Raw genomic sequence first — 24,449 nt, forward strand, 5'->3', positions numbered from 1 at the left:
GATCCAAAACAAAAGTGAGTCTGTTTGCACCGTTCAGATTCTGCAGTTAAGTGTGACATACTCAATAAAGTAAGGTCTAGGAAACTGGGACAGGACTAATAACGTCTACATTTTACATTCTCGGCAGAAAAGTACAGAGAACATGCCTTGAAATGTACTCTATTTGAAATACAATTGAAAGAAACCTGTGACTCGGGGAATGGAATGTCAAGCACCTGTCAATTGAAATGCTCTTGCAGCATTATAGGTTCCAGTTCGGAGATATTCACACACATGCTGAAAGGAAACTGATTAAATTTTGACTGGAGAAAAAAATCCAGAGACCTTCTGGCACATGAAGAAGAAAATTCAGGTTGTAGCTACCTGTACGCATACATACTAACCCAGCCCTTCTCAACTTTTTTACCACTGAGAAACCCCTGAAACATTTGTCAGCCTTCAAGAAACCCAAGAAGTGGTGCAATAGTGCAGAATATGGTTGGGAAGCACAGCTGTGGACATGCCTACTCAGGGCCCCTCCCCTTCCCATCTACTCCAGTCTCATCATTGGCCTTTTTTTTTGGGGGGGGGGGAGTCGACAAGACCATATATGGTCATAAATGTTTAGCAAAATTTTTTAATGTACATATACTAGTATCAAAGCCCATCTTAAAAATGGGCTTTGAAAGGGGCGGCAGGCAGGAGGGTGTGAGAGGGTGGCCGTGGCTCCCTTTGGTTCGCAAAGTGGGCTAAAGGGTGTGGAAAGCCCCCCCCCCTGCCACCGCCGGTGACAGGGCTTTGCAGCCCATAGGGAGGCTCCAAACTCCCCCCCCCCCACAGCTCCCTCCCAGCAGGAGCATACCTGCAGGCCACAAAGCCCTGTTGCTTCCTCTCTCCTTGTGGGCAACAATGGAGGCCGCAGCCACAAGGCTTCTAGCAGGCAAGGAGGGAGGGTGGGAGCTGGAGGGGGTTGGCCAATCAGGGAGGATCTGGATGGACCGGGCCCCGGACAGTCTCCTCCCAGGAAGCTGTTTCCAAATATATAAGGGAGCGAAATAGAAGAAGAAGAGTTGGTTCTTATATGCCGCTTTTCCCTATCCGAAGGAGGCTCAAAGCGGCTTACAGTCGCCTTCCCATTCCTCTCCCCACAACAGACACCCTGTGGGGTGGGTCAGGCTGAGAGAGCGTTGATATCACTGCTCGGTCAGAACAGCTTTATCAGTGCTATGGTGAGCCCAAGGTCACTCAGCTGGTTGAATGTGGGGGAGCGCAGAATCGAACCCGACATGCCAGATTAGACGTCCGCACTCCTAACCACTACACCAAACTGGCTCTATTATCCTTAATAGTGTTAAGGATAAATTAATTAAGTCCCACCCATTCAGAAAACCTTTCCAGGGCTGTCAAGAAACCCCAGGGCGTCACCAAACCCTGGTTGAGAAAGCTTGTACCAAGCAATGATGATTACTTTTATAAGTGTGCTGTTTTTAAGTGCTGTCCTGACACAGCCACCTCAGGACAGTTCTAAGCTATGCCTACAGACTGGTTTGTATGTCGTAACTTAAAGACAGAGGGTTATTCCTATAAGGAAGAGAGACCATCATAAGGCTCTCCTTAGGAAGAGAGACCATCATGAGGGACGGATGAAAACACAACTGGGTTGGATGCTTTTTGCAACACCCACGCCTTTCCCCAACATACTTGCATTTATTTATCCCTCCCAAATTATGTTTCCAGGCACAGGAGCATCATGCTAATACAAACATTACTGTTGATTCTAAAGCTAATTAGTTCATTCGGCAGGCTACCCACGGGAGGAAGAATTCTGCAGGCCACCCGCAGGAGGGAGACCCAACCTGCATTACATAATTTGTGTTTCCAGAATATTGTCTTGCCTGCTTAACATACGGGGGAATTGCAGTATATTACTGCCAGATGTGAATGATTGCTTCTTATCTGCCGAGTCGAAAAGAAGAAAATATGTCTATTAGTGGACAAATCACTGGGGCTAAAGTTGGTGTGCGTCACTTTATTGCTGCAGCTGGTGTAGATGGTCAAGAGACACTATAGCCTGCAGTGACTAGCATCTGTGAACTGCAGGGGTGAACTACACATGACTAGCCCAGCAAAGTGTGATCACAGTTAATGGCAGTCTTGAGGAAACAAGAACCTAGTCCCAAGCAGGGACAAGAAACAAGATGTGTCAGCAACTGGTAGTACAATCCCAGAGTCCAGAGACCACCCTGTGCAGCAAGACATGGGAGGAGGGGATGGCAACCTCCTCACCATAATCTACTGCAATTCTCTGAGGACTTCTAACAGCAGAAGAATGTAGATGTAGCAGCTGAAACTGACTCTGGAAAACAAAGCCAGAGAAGTCAGGATGCCATGTGCTAAGATTTGTGCAAGGGTGCAGACTGAAGTTGTTTTAATTTCCCTAACATGTTGGGGGAAGGCCACCTGTGCTAGTACCAGGAGGCAACAGGATGGGAAGGGGATCTTTATGTAAAGTATTTGTTCTCTTTAGTTTTCTAACTCAAAATATCTATGATGTGCAGAAATCACAACGCAAATTCCAAGCAGAATTATATTCTTCTAAGCCAGGGCCAATGGGCCATTGAAGTCAGCGGGCTTAGAAGGGTGTAGCTCTGCTTTTGGGACTGCATTGTCAGTCCACAGGACCAAGGGATCAGTGGCATGGCTCAGTGGCAGGGCACCTGTTTGGCATGCAGAAGGTGCCAGGTTCAATCCCTGGCATCTTCTGTTTAAAGGATCAGGTAGGAAGTGATGGGATAGACTTCTGCCTGAGACCTCGGAGAGCCATTGCCAATCCTTGTAAACAATACAGATTCTGATGGACCAATGGCCTGATTCAGATGTGTGTTCACATCTGGGAAAAGTACAGAGGTAGTACGGAAGTAGTTATGGAGACAGGAATAACCAGCTTTAAAGGAGGATTGGACAGATTCATGGAGGATAAGTCTATGAATGGTTACTAGCCATGGTGACTGAGGGGAACCTCCACATTCAGAGGCACTAAACTCCTGATTCCCAAAGCCCCAGGAGGCATCATCAGGAGCAGGCCTTGGCCTCTATGCTCAGTTGTTGGCCTTCCAAAGAAACTGCTCAGTCAGTGTGTAAGAGAGGATGCTGGATGAGCAGGGTTCTTCTTATGTTCTTATGTCTAAGGATTTTATCACATATCCATGAAAGCAGGTATCGATTTTGCCAGATACGACTTCCCACATAAAGTTTTAAATTTAAGACAAAAACTTGGATTTATTTTTCCTACAGCACAATGCCCAACTGCCCCAAAGTACTGTTTCTTAGCCAGCTTTTGCACGAGTCACATCTATCTAGTGGGTGGGAATTGTTATCTATTTTTATGTCTATAGAGGTGTTTCAGGAAAAACAACACATCTATCTTTAGTACTCATGTCTGGCTGTAAAATTCTTCTCACTACAAAAAAAAAAAAATTGCCAGAAATACGTTCTCCTTAGAAGCCTGAAGAAAAATACTAAGTAATACAAGACTTCCTCCCAACACAACAGCTGTACGCTTTTTTTTATTACCCTGAAGTATTGATTAAAGTGTTTTTCCTTTTATTAACCTTAAAATATCAAAACAATACACAAAGTCACAAGGCTTGCAGCCACTGGAATAGCCTGACAAATCCCAGTGTTAGGGTGCAATTTTTACACATTGTAGTTTAGTACAAAAAATAAATTCACAGTAAAACACACACTTTTTTCCAGTTCATGAAGGTGTGCAAGCTACAGCTGTATTGCAACCAAGCTTACAGGCAGAGACAAAACAACTTCCATGAAGCCAACAGAAGTATGTTTCTGCCTGGGACTCTTCCCAATTTTTTAAAAGTCTATCTCTTTTTGCTGCATAAAAGTAACTAAAGGGAAGACATTCTTACAGAATGTACATTTTTAAGAAGACTGTACTGTTTGAAGAGGCAGATATATGGATCTGAACACCTGCCACAGATGGATCCACGGCACGTGTTGCCCATATGTTTTCATCTATACAATTCCCTTTCAAGTAATCATCTCAACCAAACACAAAGCGATCACATAAACCTGCACTGCAATCTGTATAAACAAATGGCTTAAAATCATAAAATGGCATTTAGGAAAAAAATACTTACATTGAAGTGAGATAAGAGAACCTTTCAAATGGTTATAGTATCCATTTCAAGGAAATGAAACCATATTAAAAAGAACAGACAAATGTATCTATATTTCAGTAATGATGAATTTTTTAAGAAGGGTAGAGAACAGAAGCAGTGTTTCAGCCACAAATTGCTTATATTAACATGCAACAAGATTTTTATCAAAGGCCTTTTTTGATTACGAGAACGATACTCTTCCCTTGCAAACAACCATTTCACCCCATACAGGGCTGAGCTGTTTATTGTTCATGAATCAGCTAGTTTTATTTATACTCCCCATTTCTCCTTCCTTGGCAAAATGAATGAAGTGTGTGACAAATTGCTGCTGCCATTAAGAACATACCACTAGCAGTGTACATTCATAAAATGTGGTGCATAATAGCATGCGTCTCAATTTTTGTTTTAGTAATCGGCATAATCTTAGCAATTGGCTCAATATCTCCTTCTAAGGCACCAGGTTTAGGATTGTGGCAAGGCTTGCCAACTCTAGGTTGGCATATCCCTGGAGGTTTAGGGGTGGAGCCTGGGAAGGGCAGGGACTCATGGGAATGCTGGCAGGGACTCATGGGAATTGTAGTCCATGGACATCTGGAGGGCCATAGATTGCCCACCCCTGGTATAATGTTATATAGTCCCCCCTTGAAGCCACCAATTTATTCAGTGGAATTGATCTCCGTGGCCTAGATACCAGTTAAAATTCAGAGACATGTCAGTCCTAATTGTAGTACAAGAGTAATCAGTCACTCTCTGGAAATAAAAAATAATATTAAATTTGTTTATTGATTTGACCTCATTTATACCCCACTTTTCTAACCAACAGGCAACTTACAATGTTTTCCTGTCTTCTATTTTATTTACGCCACTATACTGTGAGGTAGGTTAAGCTGAAAGTTTGTGACCAGCCCAAGACAAGCCAGCAGGTTTCCATGGCAGAGCCGGATTTGAACCGGGATTCCCCACATCCTAGTCGAACTCTCTAACCACTACACCACTGACTTTAAAGCCAGAAAAGCCAGAAAAGACGAACTAAAGTACTTCAAGGCCGCATTCTTGTTCTGAACGATAACAAAATGGAATTGTAGATGCCTAATAACTTGATAAGACTTGCTCCACAGTTTGTGGCATAACTAAAAATTACTCTTGTGGTACATAAAAGAGTGACAGAGTCAATTAAACATGCATCTTTGTTTTTGCAGCAACCACTGAATATAGTTAGTCAACTGGAAATGCAGCAAACAGGCTGAATCCTAGAAGAACATTTGTATATATAAGAACTGCCCTATTTTTACTTTCACTCTTCTTTTTCCATACGTTTCCTCATACAAACCCACAATGGTACACCTTGCACAGGTGCACACACACATGCACACTGTTGCTTCCTCTCACTCTCTCTCCCCCTCTCACCTCTTTCCTGGCCCGCTGGACTTGTTTCTCCAGTTCCTCAGGTATCATCTTACCTCTATGGGACACAGATTTAAAACTTTTCAGTTATGTTTTAAAGAGGTTACTCTCTTTACAGCACTACTGCATTTTTTATAAAAACAATCAGAACACTCCAGTGGTTTTTGCTCCCATACCTTTCATCGCTTTTGATGAAGTAAACATTTTGTGTGCCGATTCCCAGGAAAGATGCTGCCTTCTTCACAGAGTAATGACACTAGATAAATGCAAAGGATGTGAAACAGTAAATTAAGCAGGCAATTAACAATGGGCATATCATTAGAGATGTTTCCTGAGGCAAATGTTACAAATTCTGATCAGAAACAAGACCTCAAGAGTCTGATTGCTATAACAAAATAAAAAAACAAAGGGGTCTTCCTCTTTGAAAACAAGAAGAGGAACGAAACTCCTTTTCAAACCTGGAGTCTTTGGTGTGGTATAAAATAGGTATCCCAAGTCTAAAATCGATACAATGAGTTGTCAAGATACAGAAACAAACCTAAAAACTCTGGATACGCTAGTTAAACCACTCACCATATTTGGTCAACGGCACATCATACTTCCTATTAGTTATCCCTACACGTCAAGTCTTATTTTGAAATTTGTATTCTGCTTATTGTCTTGGAGAGCTCACTAACAGCTAAGAGTAAGATCAGAAGTGTCCTAGAGCAACCGCACATGATTGGTTTACTTGCTCACCCACTGGTTTAAAATGTTGGGTAATTTCATGAGATAAGATGGCTGCTGATAACATGGAGAGGATGGCATGGATTGGGAAAATGCAGTTTGGTTCATGGTGTGTCCAGTTTACAAACCATGAACCATCACAACCTTTTGGGATATAATGAACTGGTTCAGTTCATGAGGTTTGTAACCTGGTAAAAGAGATCCTGTGCAGGCTGGAGACACCAAACTCACAGGGGATCTCTGTCTGATTCATGGAGGATCTTCAACTCATTCTCCTCTACCTGCCCATCAAATTTGATGAGGATTTATGGGATCCAAGTTAGAGTCCTCTTTCTCCATGCTTTAAAGGGCCTAAGGTGCCAGCTAATTTATTTAAGTAAGACTTCTCAATTGAAATGCCTATGCATCTAAATATAGATGCACAGTGCTTTTTATAATTCCACCCCTTATGGAATCATGAATCTGTAATCTTCACAAAATTAATCTTGTTCCTGATTTGGGGAGGGGAACTTTAGAGAGGCATGCTTTGTGTTTAAACTGTGGGGGGAATTTGTTTTCTGTTTTGCTTTTGCCTTCATGACTGAATGCCTGTTCATTGCGCCACCCATTGTTTGAAGTTTTAGATTGATTGGAGACAATCTATCTAGAAATGTATCTGTTCACAAATCTGCATGAATAGGTTATAAGTGGTGGGCAGATGGGATTATGTCAGTGCTTGGGTCTTGTGACCCTTTCTTGCCTGCTTAGGGAAATGCCAATCATCACCAACACAGGTTTGGATTCCTCTCTAATAAACTTAGTTTCTGAGACTAAATTCTACCTGGGTTCTCAGAAATTCCTCCAGGTCCACAATAGCACCTCATCACCTAATCGCAGGATTCTTATTACTGGTGTGTGGCTGTTGCTCTGGACCTAAAATCAGTAATAAAAATTACCACCTACTACTTAAGCAAGGATTGCGAAGTTATGAGGAGGAAGGTCTGTTTTTCACACTGTGCAGTTTGAAAATGTGTCCTTACAGAATATATGTTCCTAGCCATACATGATAGAATCATAGAATCATAGAGTTGGAAGGGAACTCATGGGTCATCTAGTCCAACCCCCTGCACTATGCAGGACACTCACATCCCAATCGCTCATCTACTGCACCCCTTTGCCTTCACAGAATCAGCCTCTTCATCAGATGGCTATCCAGCCTCTGTTTAAAAATTTCCAAAGATGGAGAACCCACCACCTCCCAAGGACATTTGCAAGTTCTTTTAGTACCCTTGGATGCAGTTCATCTGGCCCAGAAGACTTTGTTTCATTTAAAGAAACTAAGTGTTTGTGGACAGCTCCAACAGTGATCCTAGGCCACCATTCCCGTCCCCCATGTTGTGTTACGTTTTTGCCACATTGATCACTATTTCCCTCGCAAGAGAAGACTGAGGAGAAAAAGGATAACTGAAAGACTTATTTGCTTGCACATTTGTAGCCACTTTTGCACATTCAAAAATAAAAACATGGAATTGGAATATCAGAAATGACCCATAAACTTATTGCTGTGAGAAATCACTCTGCTAAAAAGTCACAATATAACAATGTGTAAATGTGTAATGCACCTGGACTGCTAACAATGACAGGTCTCTTGTCCAGTTCTGGAGTATAAAGAGAAAACTCTGGCTGGTAAGAAAAACATTCATCTGATAAACTTGTTATGTTCTGCTGTACAAAAGCTACTTGGTTCCCGTTGGTGGACCTAGGCCTAGAAAACAGTCTATAAACTGGCCCCACCTGCAGAAATTTCAGGTGTTCAGGTCAAATGTAGTTGTAACTAAACATTCAATGAATAATGTAGCCCATAAAATCAGCCTGCAATTTTTCATTTTCTGATAAGTTTCTGATAATAATTATCTCCGTCTTTGGACTCAGTCCTGAAAAGCTCACTGCAACTGAACAGAGAAGATGCTCCTAAATTCTCAGTGCCTGGGCAAAAGAAACTGTGCGAACGGCCAGACTTCAGTACAAAATTCAGTATTCTTCTTGAGAAAAGAAGAGGAAAATATTCAATGTTATTTAAGAGTTAAATTAATATACTTGCCGACAACACTGAAAATGCCTTAAATTGTCCCTTTGCATACAGCAGGTGAAATCAGGTGGTTAATTAATTCAGTTTTCTTCCAGAGAGTTCACACAAATGCGGTTACAGAGAAACATAATTATGAAAAATCTGCAGCATTTTAATGTGTGGGCATGAATATATTAAGTGTATTCAAGCCTGCCATGTTTTTTTTCCCCCAGATGAGATACATCACCTCAAAAGGAGCCCCCCCCTCCTCCTTTGATAAGAAAGGTTCTTTCCTCTTTTTTTTTAATCTAAAGGCACGGAATGTACTATCGGGTACCATCAGCCAATCTGTTCTAACATGACACGTTCACAAAGCCTTTAGAATTCATTCATTCAGAATGTAGCAGGAATAATAACATACATAGGTAGATAATCAATCTTCTGTTATACTGAATTACGTCAATAATTTGAAATATGCCTGCAGAGTGGCAGCCTGCCATTCACTAGAGACTTGAGTTCTGGCAGCAGAGTTTCGTTTGAATTGCAAGCCGCTCTCACAAAATAACTCCTCATTAGGACACTAACGGTCACCCATTAGGCTTCCTTGAGTAGTCACTGGGAAATGTCAGACCTCTTCAAGCGCAAAAAATAACACATCAGCAAAATCTACATCTTGATAAATGAAGGCAGATCACTGGATCATAACTTATGTCACCAACCAGGTGCTGGTGGGGAAAGGGAGAAGCAGAGCTTTGAGCAACATGCACAAATGCTGGGTTCTGCTTCCCCCACCCCACACACTGCCGTATAACCACAAACGTAATTTCTCCATGAAATTACTTTATTCAACTGAGTTGTGAATGAGCTCTGGAGAAGTTTTGTCCAATAGATTTGGAGAGTTTTGCCGTGGGGTTTATGACAAGTAGGGATAGTTTCACAAGTAATTCCAAAATTATTTTTCAAATATTTCTTGCATCTGTAAATTATACAAAACATAACCTTGACTCTAAAAGCACTCTCTCCCAGGTAACTTTAATGCTGTCCCAAACACTACAGTTTTTACCCTGTATTCATGCTATTAGGGATCCACTCCATTCTTACATAGGACTTGTTGTTGGAATTTTTTTTATGGTTCCAACCCTTAAACAGCTGCCAGTGCAGTGCTGGGACTGGGGGGTCATGTAAACTGTGAACCTCCCTGAGATGCCAGCCTCATGCCAGGAATGGGTCCACCTTCTTCAACTATGCCTACCTCTTGCAGCCTCTACACTCTGATCCCTGGGAGTTCAAGGGCTATCAGGAGGAGAGCAAGCTGGTTGCAGAAATAACCATCAGCACAGTAGCCACCTAGGAAAAGAGCAAGCTGGACACAGTGGTAGGCTTTCCAAGTCCATCTGCACTGCCAGTGGAGGATGGGGGCACTTTCGGGGGGCTTTCAGATGTGCTGATCTCACCTGGAAATGACACTAGCATGTGGAAGATGTTGGGGGTATGATGCACAGGCCTTGAGGCAAAACTCTTTGGTAGAATTTGATTAAAACTAGAGGTTTGCTCAAAACCCAGAGCATCTCATACATACACACATGACAACCCTGGTGCACTGACATTACTTTCAGGTGATGACAGCACATCACATCAAAAAGTGATGTTCATCTGGGTTGGGGTGAGTTGGGGGAACGAGATGCATTTGGCAAGCAGGGAACCCCCACCTGGAATAGACTTTGAGTTTTGTTCCATAACTAGCTTTCTCTATGCATTTTTCTGAGAAGAGAATGATAAAGCAGAAAGTAAAGCCTTCCCCTTTACTCCAGATACAATGTTTTAAATTAATTAATTAATTAATTGAACCTGTGAGGTAGGTGGGGCTGAGAGAGCACTGACAGAACTACTCTGTGAGAACAGCTCTAACAGGTCTGTGACTAGACAAAGGACACCCAGCTGGAGGAGTAGGGAATCAAATCCAGCTTTCCATTTTAGAAGCCACACCATCATCTGAGTGCCAATTAACTGAAAAATGTCTAAAGATTAAAAGTTCTTGCATTTAGAAAATAATTTACCTTGTAAAGCTTCTGTTATAATAAAAAATGAGATGAAAAAAAATATCTCAGGGGTGTGTGTCACCACTGAGGCTGCAGGAGGGCTTCAAAGTTTGTTCAGTGAAGCAGTTGGACACAAGCCAACCCATCATATTATTGACAAGCCGACTTTTAAGAAAGATCTGCTTCTCCAAAATCCTGAGATCAAGTCAAAATACTGGATATGGGACAATCATGAGTTTGGATTTAAGTTACATCTATGGGTTATTTCCATCAATCAGATCTTAGGTCATAAAAGAAATTAAAATGTTGAGTATGAATATTGGCATAAATAATCAAGATCTTAGAAACTTGGGGGGTGAGGGATGCTCCAATCCTCACATAAACAACAAAGTCTATCACCATATTGCAATTAGAAAGAAGACACCTTAGAAAGAAGAAAGGTTCAAAACCTTTCAAGGATGCATAGATCCGCCTACTTCTAAGCAGCAGATTATCTTGATAAGAGTGCCTCTATAAATAGCTTTCATTAGGGTAAAAAGTTTTGTTGCTCCTAACTTTTGCCATAGACTGCCTGAACTATGCCTAAGGATTTGTACAAGCTTCTGAATGGGCAATGATCTCCAACAGTGAATTTTGGTCTCTCAACTCTTCTTGGCCAAAAATACATTCTTGATTTTTTTTTAAAGCTATTCTGTCAGTGTGGTGGCCAGTCATTACACCGAAGAAGGCTGTGGCCAGTCTTGGTGTACACTAATTTGCAATCAATGTATCTTGCAAACTATGGAGCTCAACTTTATTCTGAGCTGGTAAAATTATGCCATCAGTGAAGAATGAGACTAAGAGCGTCTAGCCATCAGTCTCAACTGGGAACAAGATATCTGACAATAATAGATAAAACAATTTGTCAAATCAATGTGTGGTTTCCTAAACAATTTTTAGTATACATTACAATCATACTGAAAACTCAACTGTGTAAGTACTACATTTTAAAGAAACATTTTAAAAGGTCATTCTACATAGAAAGTGATTTGAAATTATAGCTCAGCAAGAAGTAATTTTAATGAGCACAGCATTAGCTATTTTTAAAAAAAATTGAAAATATTTTTTTTTAAGAACTCACCCACTGAAATGGTTGGATAATTTCTAAATTGTGGTCAAGATCACCACAAGTATTTAAATATACAATCATGGGCAAACCTGAAAATAAATCATCCCAATAGGAAAATTTGTCTAAACAGAATGTAATGGAGGTAATCCAGCCAAAAAGTATAGTTTACTCACCAAGCCTAATACAATCTAAACTTCTTTATGTTTGAATAAAACCTTTGACACCAACGCAAGCATACACATGTGCTCGGACATCAAATATTTAAAATTGTGATTATAAAATAATCAGGGTTCAAATTCCACTGTGGCAGCAATCCCACAAATTATACATCAAAATTCACAAACAAACAGGAAAGATCCTGACAGGAATTCAAGATTTGTGGTGTGACAGAACTCAACAGGGAAATGCACTTGGCCTCCAGCTGCAGTAAAACTTCTTCTTCATCAATGAAGCAACAACCCTGACTGGTTCAGGGTCCAGATGAACTTGCGCTCACCACAGCGCTGATAAAGCTGTTCTGACCGAGCAGTGATATCAGGGCTCTCTCAGCCTCACCCACCTCACAGGTTGTCTGTTGTGGGGAGAGGAAAGGGAAGGCGACTGTAAGCCACCTTGAGACTCCTTCGGGTAGAGAATAGCAGCATATAAGAACCAACTCTTCTTCTTCTTCTTTTTCTTCTTCTTCAGGCTATCTCAGACTCACCAGATCTCAGAAGTCATGCACAGCTAATACTTGAATGAGAGACCACAGAGTAAGTGGTAGCTGTGTAGAGGCAGGGAAGAGAAAACCATCTGTTACCTTGAAAACCCCTGCATTGACTGTAATTTTAGATCCCTTTCCACCACCAATGAAGCAACTATGTAAGTAATGTAGAAGTTAAACACTAGTGGTTCCTAAATGTAGACGAGGTTCTCACCTCTGGTGATCTGAACTGGAACCCTTTGATAGCCATTCGAGGATGCCTGTTTTTTCATAAAAAGTTTTCTTTAGGATAGGAATACATTTTTTGAAATGTAATTGCTCCTGACTTTTGACCTAGGGTGAATTATGCTTTCAAGTCATGTCTGCTTCTATGACTCCGTTAATGCAGCGTCTCTATGTGTTCACAGAAGGTAAACTAACGCGTAAAAGTGATCATTTGTAATTAGAAATTTCGAATACAATAATTATATAGTCATTTACACCAATTTTAACCATACAAAAAAGTTAAAGCCTCCCAAATCTATTGACAAAGGCAGGAAAAGAGTGGCTCTTGATATTTACCAGGGGTATTGAAGCATATAGTTAAAAACTGCTTTGCCGTGAAAAATGTGGATAAAGTGCAAGCAGATTGGAACTTAAATACCACCATCAAATACAGAATGCACCTTTTCAGCAACATAAAACAACACATTCTAATCCAAGTATTTCCATTTGTTTCTCGACTAGCCTTGACAAACAATTAAAATCAGGTCGTGTTGCTTTTACCATTCTTTTTTTTTTAAGAGCAAAAAGCCATTTTTATTATCAATTCAATAGCAGCAAACATTGAGAAAAAGAAAGCCTCTTCACGCTCAAAATAGATGTTTTTATTTCGTCCTTGTTATATTTTTTACTGAAAAGTGCACTTGAAGTCATCCTTTAAAGTTAAACTGTATTCCTCAACTCTACAATGACTAAAATACAAATAAATTAATATTTTCTTCATTTAACCCTCTCACTATACGAAAGTGACCTGCCAATCTGCAGCAGGAAATGAAGAATGGAAGAGAGAGAGATGGGTGCCAAGAACCTACCATGTGTCTTCTCAGACCCAGCCTCTATTGGTAATCCATAAGTCTGGAAGTGGAGCAAGGATGATGGGAACAAAAGAACCTAAAGAAGTGTGACAGCCATTCTATCAATTCAGAACAGCTGCGTGAGGGATTAGGTGGTCAAAGGACTTCCTAGAGGTCTCTGCATAATTTTTACTATGAAAACTGGACCTTGCAGTCCTTTAGTCTCATTGGTAAGCATTTCCAATCAGTTTGAGACAATATCAGAAATACGCCTTGTTATGCTTGGCATGATGTTTACGTATTAAATATATTCCACATTTTTAATACAACTACGTTAGACCTTTGCTAGAAGTCTTCCTCAACATACGAATGCATTGCTAAAATAAATTACAAGGGAGGAATACATACATGAAAAAAGCACCAAACCACAAAAACAAAACCATTTTTAAAAACCCAATAGCTAATATTTATTACCTCATCTGATGTGAATAGCACCAGTCGTGGCATCCCTGAAAGCCCCTTTTCCTTTATGTCAGGACAATACTTGTATCTAGCCAAGTTCATAGCATACATATTAGAAACAGAGCCACCTGGAATCAAAAAAGAAAAAAGAAAAGCCCACAAATAAGAAGAAGAAGAGTTGGTTCTTATATGCCGCTTTTCCCTACCCAAAGGAGGCTCAAAGTGCCTTCCCATTCCTCTCCCCACAACAGACACCCTGTGGGGTGGGTGAGGCTGAGAGAGCCCTGATATCACTGCCCGGTTAGAACAGTTTTATCAGTGCTGTAGCGAGCCCAAGGTCACCCAGCTGGTTGCATTTGGGGGAGCGCAGAATCGAACCTGGCATGCCAGATTAGAAGTCCGCACTCCTAACCACTACACCAAACTTTCTCTCCTAACCACTACACCAAACTAACACTTCCGCCTATTAATATTTCAGGTTTTCAAAACATTAGTATAAATTGTTTTTACTCAAATGTTTATACGATATAGCACAACAACAGAAAATGATTACTTGGAAAAAACATTTGCTTCAAGCTGCTTCTACACACAATTACTTGGAAGGATTTATTAATCAGTAAGTCTTTCTGCAAACTAAGAACATAAATAACATGTCAGAACTTTTGATTATCTTGAGTGTTCAATAGTAACTTTATTGAAAATATTTTGCAAGCATATGTGGGCAAGCAGCACACACAAACCTTTGAATGCATAACCACAAGGAAGGGTTTGTTGTATAGTTGGGCAAAGTACTTCCATAAAGCACATAGGCCCCACCCTGGATAACCCAGGATAGCCCAGGCTTGTCAGTTCTTGAAAGCTAAGGAGGGTTAACCTTGGCTAGTATTTGGAAGGGAGACCAAGGTCGTGAAGTGAAGGCAGGCAATGGCAAATGACCTCTGAATGTCTCTTGCTTTGAAAACCCTACAGGGCCACCATAAGACAGTTGTGACTTGTTGGCACTTTCTGCCACCAAAGCACAACAGAGGACGTGCAGACATGACAAAGGGGCCAGTATTGTATCAGCCAAGTTTTTGTTCCAATTCATACTATTCGTATGTGTAGTGAGAAATCACCTTAAACTAAAATGGAATGTTTAAAATAGGTACTTACCTGGATTAAATATGCCATCGCCTTCTTCCCACCCTATAAATTCAATCATTTTCTTCAGAACTGCTTCTTCCACTAACAAAAACACTGGAGATACTTCATAGGTATACCTGAATGGATGGGAAAAGGCATCATTTTGACAAATGGCATTGAAGGAAACAATGGGGGAAAGCAGAATACGCAGGATAAAATGGCTCTATAAATATGAAAAATCTAACAATGTCGTAGTTGTATGATGGATGATGATGATGGATCCATTCCCTGATAATAGACACTATCACATATAGCTAGCCCCACATAACTTGGGGAAGGGGGGGATAAAGGGACTTTTGGGAGAATCTAGAGCGTGACTTGGCAACATGTATGTACTGTGACCCAAGGTCTGAATTTCTCAATCAAGTCCCTAGATATTTTCAGGACTCCCTAATACTCAAGAACCCACACAACAAGGGCTCTTTCACATGATCAATTTGAGAGTGTTTCACATATCAGTCTTTACATCATAATCCTATAAATCCAGGAAACTGATTGCTCTTTTAGTACCATGGCATGAGCATGTTTTAAGAAAAACACCCTTGCAAGCCTTTTGATGCTATGACTCCTTCCAAAACATTAGCCATGGCATAATTGCCTGCCTGCCAGTTGTGCTTCTCAGGCCTCTGTGCACTGGGTTTTATGTAGAGATATTCAACAGGAAAAGCACCTTATTTATTTTATTTTTATTCTTATTTTATTTTATGAAACTCAAATACTTTGGCCACCTCATGAGAAGGAAGGCCTCCCTGGAGGAGAGCCTAATGCTGGGAGCGATCGAGGGCAAAAGAAGAAGGGGACGACAGAGAATGAGGTGGCTGGATGGAGTCACTGAAGCAGTCGGTGCAAACTTAAATGGACTCCGGGGAATGGTAGAGGACAGGAAGGCCTGGAGGATCATTGTCCATGGGGTCGCGATGGGTCGGACACGACTTCACAACTAACAACAACAATGACAAATTGGTTTCATATTGGTTTCATCAGTGGTGGGGTCACGGTGGTTTACAATAGTAAAAAGATAAAATACAATAAAATCCCATAACACCCCTTAATAAATACTACTGCAACTACTAAGGTGAGAGGCGGGGGGGGGGGAAGTCTCTCACCCCCTTGTCCAGCCAGGGGCTAACCTTCCTACCGTGGGAGTGAGGTATCAGATTGGTCAGATGTTATCAGATGTTACCAGAGGGGGATCCTAGATCGAATATTGAGACCCAGCCCTGGCCTCAACCATATGCCTAGCAGAAGAGCTCCTTCTTGCAGGCCCTGTGGAAAGCTGACTATTCCGGCAGGGCCCTTAGCTCTTCTAGGAGCTCATTCCACCAGGTTGGGGCCAGGACCGAAAAGCTATGGCCCAGGGCGAGGCCAGGCAAGCATCCTGAGGGCCCAGGGACTTCTAGTAGATTCATACCTGCAGAGCGAAAAGCCCTGCTGGGGGCATAAGCAATCAAGCAGTCCTGAAGGAGAAAGCAATGATTCCGTTCACCCATTATGCATATAGAGAAAGCTGGCACAAAACCCATTCATCAGCTTGGCCAATATTTATTGAAATAAATAAGAGGAATCAAAGATATTTTTATTAGCCCAATTAATACAAAATATTAACAACAAGTCAAGTTTAAGACGAGAACGTTCCCTCTGGATCTTTACCTAATTGCCCTCAGAGAATATTTATCAGGGATAGGCAAGCTAAAATTCATTTCATGCCTGAAAAATTCACACCAGCATCCATATTAATTTAGATGTTAACCTACAGGAAATAGGATGTGCCACAGTGAAATAGCAATCCAGGTTCCATGCATTGATTGAAAAAAACCAAAATGCACTTACACGCTTGGATTTAATGCTTCCGTGATGAAACGTGCCACTAAAGAGTAGTAATCAATACCAGCATATAACTGATTAAAAAATCTCGGGTGATCTGTAAATTCAAGAAAATTAGACAGGGTTCTAGTTAACGTAAGTGGTATGTGAAAAGCATATACAGAACTTCTGTGCAGTTTTAACTCCAGGAAAGAGGTACATAAGTTAATCAGTATGGTTTCATAGTCAGAATGTTGGACTAGGACTGGGGAAAACTTGGCTCAAATCCATAATCAACACCAATGCAAATGAGATGCACAGTCCCAGAAAGGCAAATAATAGCTCCATACGGCTGCTTCAGATCAGGAAAATGGCACAGAGGGAAAACTGTTGCCATCTGAACCACAGTCCAATGGACACACATGCAGAGTGATTTTTCATCCAATTTTCATGTATGGAGTTCAGGACCATAGCACTGGCATGCTCTGAAGAACTACCCTGGGAGTGCCTGACATAAACTTGCCAGTTGAACTGTATTTTAGTCCCCATATGAATTGCTATAGCTAGATGTCACATATATCCTCTTCTGGTTGGATTTAGAGGCTTGGCTCTAGCTATGTGCAAGCGGAAATATAAACGAACTGAATACAGTTTCATTTGTGCAATATCTCATGCAACCCTAAATGATGTATTGTTGCATTATGTAAATAGTTCCTCTAGTGTCTTTCTTCCTTATAACTGCTCTGAGCCTTCAGGGAGGGCAGTATATGAATATGAATAAGTTAAAAATAATAATATGAATACGTTATAGTGCCCGGAAACTGGTTGCACAAGATTTTGGGCAGAAAAAACGCAGACCAGATTTAACGCAAACAACAGCCACAACAACTTTAATCTTATAGCCTGCCCTTCCTCAAGCAGCTGCTGCAGTTTGTTTTCTTCTGTCTGGGCTTGCACAAGAACTCTTGTGCAAGTGAAAGTTTTTATGGATTCAACCCAACAGAATACACGGTTTGTCAAGCTGTCGTCTCGTTTCTCAATCATTTAAAATAAGAACTAGACCCCTCCGCCCTCGACTGCTTGAAGAAACTTTGCAGAATCAAAGGAAAGGAAACAACTGACACAACAAGGGTAAGATTCATACTGGTTTTGACGCTGAATCGAATAACATCCTGGCAAAGCTGTAAGAGTCTTTGATGGGTCTCTCCAGTGTCCTTCAAATCCAGATCAAGTAGCGCTTTTAGCTTTTCGGGAGGCTGCCATTCACACACCTAATTATGGAAAAACAAAACAGTTAGGAAATGTTGGATTGAGAGGAAAATATCGAGGATGACCAAGTGTAAATCACTGTGAAATTATCTCTAGTGTTTGCAATATCCTCTGTAAAATAAGTGGCAAAATAATTTTTAATACTGGTCTAAATCATTCCAGAATCTTCCAGAACATTCCAGTAAAAATAGCTTTGATTCATTGTTTTGATTACATGAATATGAAACACAGTATTCAAACTGAAGATTCCACATTCACATGTTATAACATCGTATTCCTTTTCAAATTATTCAGAAGTGAATATACCACAATAAGTACAAACAACAAGGCCTAGAATGGATTAAACATCTTCAAACACTGATCTCCTATGATACACAGGCCCATGCGCAAAAAAAATCCACTTCTAAAGTGCATTGAAAGTGCATTATCTAATGTGTGAGGAATGGGCCATGTTTTCTTTGGGAGCAAGTCTACTGGGATTTAAGATCTGTGGCTTGTGCCCAGGAATGTCTCCTGTAGAGTCTAACCATAAATTATCAAATCGTATTTTAAAAGCCACATATGAGACCACATATGAGAAGCAAAGTAGCCATAAGTTTAGTACAATAAAATGGAAGCACAAAGGTTACTGCTGCACAAAGCTAATATAGAAAATGTTGCAACTGAGATTTCTACCTTTTCTGTTACATCAGTGGCTTTCTTTATCACTTCCTCCATGATTATCTTACTGGCCTCCTCGACAAATTTTTCTCCTGCTTTGGAATCGGCTACTGGGCCATTTAAAATTACCCCATCCACTAGGAGCACATTCTTCTTTCGCTGCAAAGTTTCCTGTTGGTTGCTACTTTCAGCTGTAAACGAGTAAGCAAAAATGCAATAAGATACAATACTACAGTGCTCTGATTTAAAAAAAAATGTTTTTAAAAAGACATTTAATCTTGTTCAAGAACATCAAACCCCATGTTCTTGTACTGGTTGGCTTTTATAACATTTTCAGTCACAAAGAGAGACCTGGCTTAAAAACTGTGCAAAAGATTCATTGAGAAAGTACTTATTTCCAATCCTCCTGCAACCACAGGACCTCCAGCTGTCAATTCTATTGTGGCTGCAATAGTTCCTTTTACTAGGAACAACGACTGTGGCAAAACACTCAAGGAAAATGTTATTTCCCCACAACAGAGACGCTACTTGTGGGACTGCTGTTTGGTTATTCCCTCAGCTGTGTAATAGCTGTACATTAAACAAATCTCTCCAATGACCACCCTAAGATTGTGCTTTCTATTCTGTAAGAAACTATCTCAGGTTTATCCCAATGGAACAATTGTTTCTCCCATATATTTAAAAATAAAGGAAACTTGCAGGGAATGGTGGTGAGGTGTGAAAAGATGCTGAGCCATTTGTGTGTGCATGGCTGTAGTCTAGTTAAGCTCAGATAGATACTGAATGTTCGCCCCAATTCTCAAGTGGAATCACAGTGTGATTCTCTCTAAGGAAATCTGAAAGACGATCTTCCCTGTTGCCAGTCTGAAAAGCACATGCCTGCAAATCCTATTAACTTCAGAGAAGATTAACATGGAACTCAATTTAATGAAGAGAGATGCTAGAGCAGAATCTGAGCCCAGTCACAGTACACAGTTGTGTTTGGGGGGGGGGGGAGAATTACTGGGTTTGTGGTCATTGGCTTATCCCGTATGGTCAAGGTCCTAGATACTCCAGGGCATAGACATACACTCTAACATCTGTAGGTCCTATACAAAAGATCGCTGCCTGAGGCCCTGGAAAGTCACTACCAAGAGACAATACAGGGCTCCATATGATTTCAGTCAGCATCCCTGTTCTAGTATTACTGGAGAACAGTGTAGCCAAGCAAAGAAAACAAGAATCTGTGTTGGCTTTGAACATCAGCATGAAATAAGGTTCATTATGCACGGCAGCAGCCACGCCAGGCTGCTGCCAGGTCCTTACAGTGGGGTGGCATGCCCTGCCACTTCTTGCGTATGCATGGGGGAGGGAATCCCCCAGTGTACGCAGACTGCCCCAGTGAAGTGTGCAAGCATGCCTAAGGCCAGCACTGCAGAAGACTGCAGGAGCGAGGAGCAGGGGGCGCCCACTGCACTATGGCAGGGGAGCGGCATGCTACTCTCCTGCCAAGATGGGGGTGGGGGAACACACCGTCCAGCTCTGTGCTTCCATGGAGCTGAGAGGGTTGTGTGGTGTCCCTGCATGGACACTGGAGGTCGGATGTGGATTATGCAAGGGGCTGGCACTGGAGGGCCGTGGATTGCAGAGAATGTGTGAGATCCCACATTTGCATCCGCAGGCAATCTGGGGTGCTGTGCCGGTCCAGGGCTGCAATGGGGCAATGCTGTGCATAATCGGGGATTAGCCCCGCTACCCTGCTGCCGCCACCCTGGACTACCCACTCCATGCCTAATCGGTTGCAGAGAAACTTGTGTAAAATGTCTTTTTCTTTTATTCTGGTAAACCTTAAATTGAGTCCAATAGCATCTTTAAGACCAACAAAGATATATTCAAGGCGTGAGCTTTTGAGTGCAGGCACCCTTCCTCAGACTAAATGGAACAAGGATCATGATCCTTAAAGGTGTCTTAAAGGTGCTATTGGACTCAATTTTTGTTGTGCTTCTTCAGACCCACATGAATCTATCTCTGATAAGCCTTGTGAAAGAGCTTCCAGAGTGGCTCTCTGTTTCGAATCCTTCTTCAGAGTCTAAAACATACAATGTAACAATTACAAACAGAAACAAACACAAAAAGGTGGGACAACAAAAACAGGAAAGCAATACCCACCAATTACCTATTGTTATGGTTTGTTCCACAAAAAGAATCTTTACCAATATGCACAACCTTAGGAGTCTTACTTGCCACAGCATGCTCTGATGTAAACTGATTGTTGAGTTTGCTATATGACTTCCAAGATTTTTGCAATAAGGATGGTACACATGAAGTCTGCTTTGCCAGCCTCCTTGAAAGATATTACAAAATAGGTTTGTTAGCTTAGTTCAATAAATGACTGGAGCACAAGCGCATGCTATGAAAAGTAAGACTCTTAAGGTCATGTATATTGGTAAAGATTCCTTTTGTGGAACAATCATAACAAGTAGGCAATTGGAGGGTATTGCTTTCCTGTTTTTGTTGTCCCGTCTTATTGTATTTGTTTCTATCTGTTTGTAATTGTCACATTGTATGATTTAGACCTAGTCTGAAGAAGAATTCGAAACAGAGACCCACCCCAGAAACTGTCTTTCACAAAGTTTATCAGAATAAAAGAAAGAAGACATTTTATACAAGTTTCTCTACATGAGCCTTATTTTATGTTGTTGTTTAGAGCCAACACAGGTTCTTGTTTTGGTTGCCTCCTAATATTGCAATGAACATGTGTACATTCTGCATGCACATACGTATGTCCACTTTGAAAGAAAGAGAACATGCACATACTTTAAAAATAAAACTAGACAGCAGTGCTTGGATAAATGTGGGACCTAAATTACACATTCACCCAGTACTTGCTTGGACATGAAGATCATGCCTAAAGAAGAATCAAGTATACACTGAATATTCATTATAAGAGTATTCATTGTAGGACAGAAATGGAACCCACAGGGCAAACTCTCATCTCTAGTCTGATGCATCTGTTTGCATTTGGACCACTGGCAAAGTTATCCATGTATTTGTTACCTTGACACCAGAAATCTGAAAAGTGCTTAATCTGAAAATGTCCTTAAGAACTGTTTGGAAGTTTCAGTAGTTTGTTTGCAAGGGACTCATGACAGAAGTCCTCAGGCATCTTTATAGGTTATGAAACTCAAGAGGCTGTTTGGGAATGATAAAGCCCTGAACAGATTAAATGCCACACACCAAAGAGACCATTTGCTCTCCTACGCTCCACCACCATCCAAATCAGTGAGGAATGTAGCCATGCACTGAGTTCAAGCAGCAAGGGATACACAGAGAAACAATCTCCCCAGGCCCCTTTCCTGACAGCTTCCCAAGTTCGAAACATTTTAGGGAAGGTTTATAATTTTTTTTATTAAACCTAGCTCTCATGGGCAGGGCTAAATTAGAAAGGAGTATGTAAGTAAAAGGTGACATGAGTTCCTTCCTGGACTTTGAGCAGCCAGAATTTCAGCAGGTTCAACTTGTTATGCCAAGATGGCAACCTTACTTTCATTATATTGCACTGACCCTTTGTTTAAAATTACATTTTTCTGCTTTCCAAAAGGCAGGCTTATTCGTTTTCAGCTATAGCTTCACAGTCCTATTATATACTATCAGATCAGATGCTGTATATACTATCTGAAGTGCAGTACAATTTGTAAAATAAGGAGCTTTCACAAAGACAAATTTGGGTTGCCACCCCTTTATCCAAGCTGCCGCTGAAGTCACAAAGTCATTTAAATTCTGGAGTTTTCAAAGGCTTAGTAAATCTTTTTTTATAAATGGTCTGCTTGTGGATTTTTTTTTTAATCACAGCTGCAACTTAATGCCAGGAAACTTATCATATCCTGAAGCCAACAAAGGGATTTCAAACTGTACAATCATACTGTAAAGTAGAAAGTCTAGGATATGTGCATGGCTTAGTTGTATGAGATGTATCATGGGATTCTAGCATAAAAGTCCTGATTTCCTGGAGGCCTGTGCCAATGAGACGCTACAAGAGACAGTCCAAAACTCAATACAAAAACTGTAGAGCCAGTAGCTGAAATCCTGGACAGTGCAGTAGTCAGAATGTTACGATGAGGGAAGACCCAGTTTCTAATCACAATTCTGCTATAAACAGGTCATTGAGAGTCTGAGCTTTCAGGATGTTCTACCTCACAGAGCTTTGGTCAGGATAAAAGGATGAAGGAGAACTATGCACCCCCAGTGGAGTTCCTTGAAGAAGGGTGGAACAACAATAAACAAACCTTTCAGCACCAGGGTCCAAAGTCTCATTGCACCAAGACATGCCAATGTTACCATAACTTTTTAACCAGGTTAACTAAAGGGTTTTATATTTTTTTAGGAGTTTGGTCTGCTTCTAGCCTGGGGATTGTTTTATGAATACGTTCAGACTGCGCTATTTAATTTCTTTCTTAAAATACTTATATCTCACCTTTCCTTATGGCTCAAAGAAGCTGAAAAATTACAATAAAAAGTCACATCTTAAACATACAATATAAAAGCAGGAAAAAAAACCCTCCTTGTCCCCCAAATGCATGCTGAATGCTATTTTAAGCTCCAGCTTTAAAAAAAAATATTAATCATATACTGATTTTTGCTTAAACAAAAGATACAATTTAACTTCCTTCCCAGACTGGCTGGTTTGTGGTGGGTTACAAGTAAAGATCTCCACAATAAAACGTAAGCCCTTCCAACCCTTAAGAACAACAGTGGTAGCAAATCCAATCCCCCTCCCACTACATGAACTTGACAGATCCCTGCCACATCCTGTGGCTTGGGGGGGGGTATAAGTGGTGAGGTAGCTTGATGTTGCAGCTATGGTGAAGAGGATCCATAAACCTTAATCACCTCAACCAAATACCTGGCAGAAGAGCTCTGTCTTGCAGGCCCTGCAGAACTGAGAAAGCTCCTGCATTAATCTCAGCTCTTCTGGGAGCTCATTCCACCAGGTTTGGGCCAGGGACCAAGAACCACCTTGGGTCAGGAACCACCAACAGGTTTGCACCCAAAGAGCAAATGGCCCTGCAGAGTGCATAAAGTGATAGGCAGTCCCTCAGATATGTGGGACCCAAACCACGGATGGCCTTGAAGGTCAAATCCAAAACCTTAAACCTGATCCTGGACACAACTGGCAACCAGTGCAGCTGCCTAAACACAGGGTGTATGTGGGCCCTCTAAGATGTCCCTGTCAGGACCCTAGTGATTGCATTCTGGATAAGGTGTAATTTTCGGGTCAAGGACAAGGGAAGACCTGTATAAAGCGAGTTACAGAAGTCATTCCTGAAGGTGATCATCTCATGCTAGGTGGTCTGCAGACAGATTGGGCACTAATACCCTCACCTGGCACCAATGGAAAAATGCTGTGCATGCTACTCTGGTGACAAGTGCCTCCACTGATAGGGAAATGTCAAAGGTCACCTCCAAATACTTGGCCTTGTGTAAGATCTCAAATTGCACCCTGGCCAGGCTATGAAAGGGTCAATCCATTTGTTCAAATCAAAAGCAACCTGTGTAGACAGAGGACCAATCAGGCAAATGAAGATATTCATATTCCTGATGGTTCTAGAGATTATTTATTTTAAATAAGGATCAACATCCATGAAAAGGGATGGGAGGGGGATTATAACTGGACAAGTAGAAGGGTCTTCACCTTGACACTCCCACTAGCTTTCACGTGCACCTTCTCAACCAACCTAGTTAGTTAATGACTAACTAAAAGTTCTTGCAAGAATAAATAGGAATAAGTATGAAAACACCATAATTTTATGCTAGGTAATTGTATGCACAATGAAGATCAGACTGTCAATTGTGCT

The 24,449-nt window shown here is 41.2% G+C and overlaps 1 protein-coding gene across 1 annotated transcript in view; it reads right to left on the reverse strand.

Moving 5' to 3' along the window:
- The window catches only part of GADL1 (glutamate decarboxylase like 1), a 110,949-nt gene that overhangs the window by 68,293 nt on the left and 18,207 nt on the right, over positions 1-24,449 (reverse strand). Inside the window, exons 2-8 of the mRNA XM_077302646.1 lie at positions 18,631-18,806; positions 17,831-17,957; positions 16,714-16,804; positions 14,854-14,960; positions 13,714-13,829; positions 5,738-5,817; positions 5,565-5,619 (exon numbers count right to left, since the gene is read on the reverse strand). Coding sequence (XP_077158761.1) covers positions 5,565-5,619; positions 5,738-5,817; positions 13,714-13,829; positions 14,854-14,960; positions 16,714-16,804; positions 17,831-17,957; positions 18,631-18,806 — 752 coding nt within the window. The remainder of the gene's footprint in view (positions 1-5,564; positions 5,620-5,737; positions 5,818-13,713; positions 13,830-14,853; positions 14,961-16,713; positions 16,805-17,830; positions 17,958-18,630; positions 18,807-24,449) is intronic.

Source organism: Paroedura picta, chromosome 11 (genome assembly GCF_049243985.1).
Source record: "Paroedura picta isolate Pp20150507F chromosome 11, Ppicta_v3.0, whole genome shotgun sequence".
NCBI lineage: Eukaryota > Metazoa > Chordata > Lepidosauria > Squamata > Gekkonidae > Paroedura > Paroedura picta.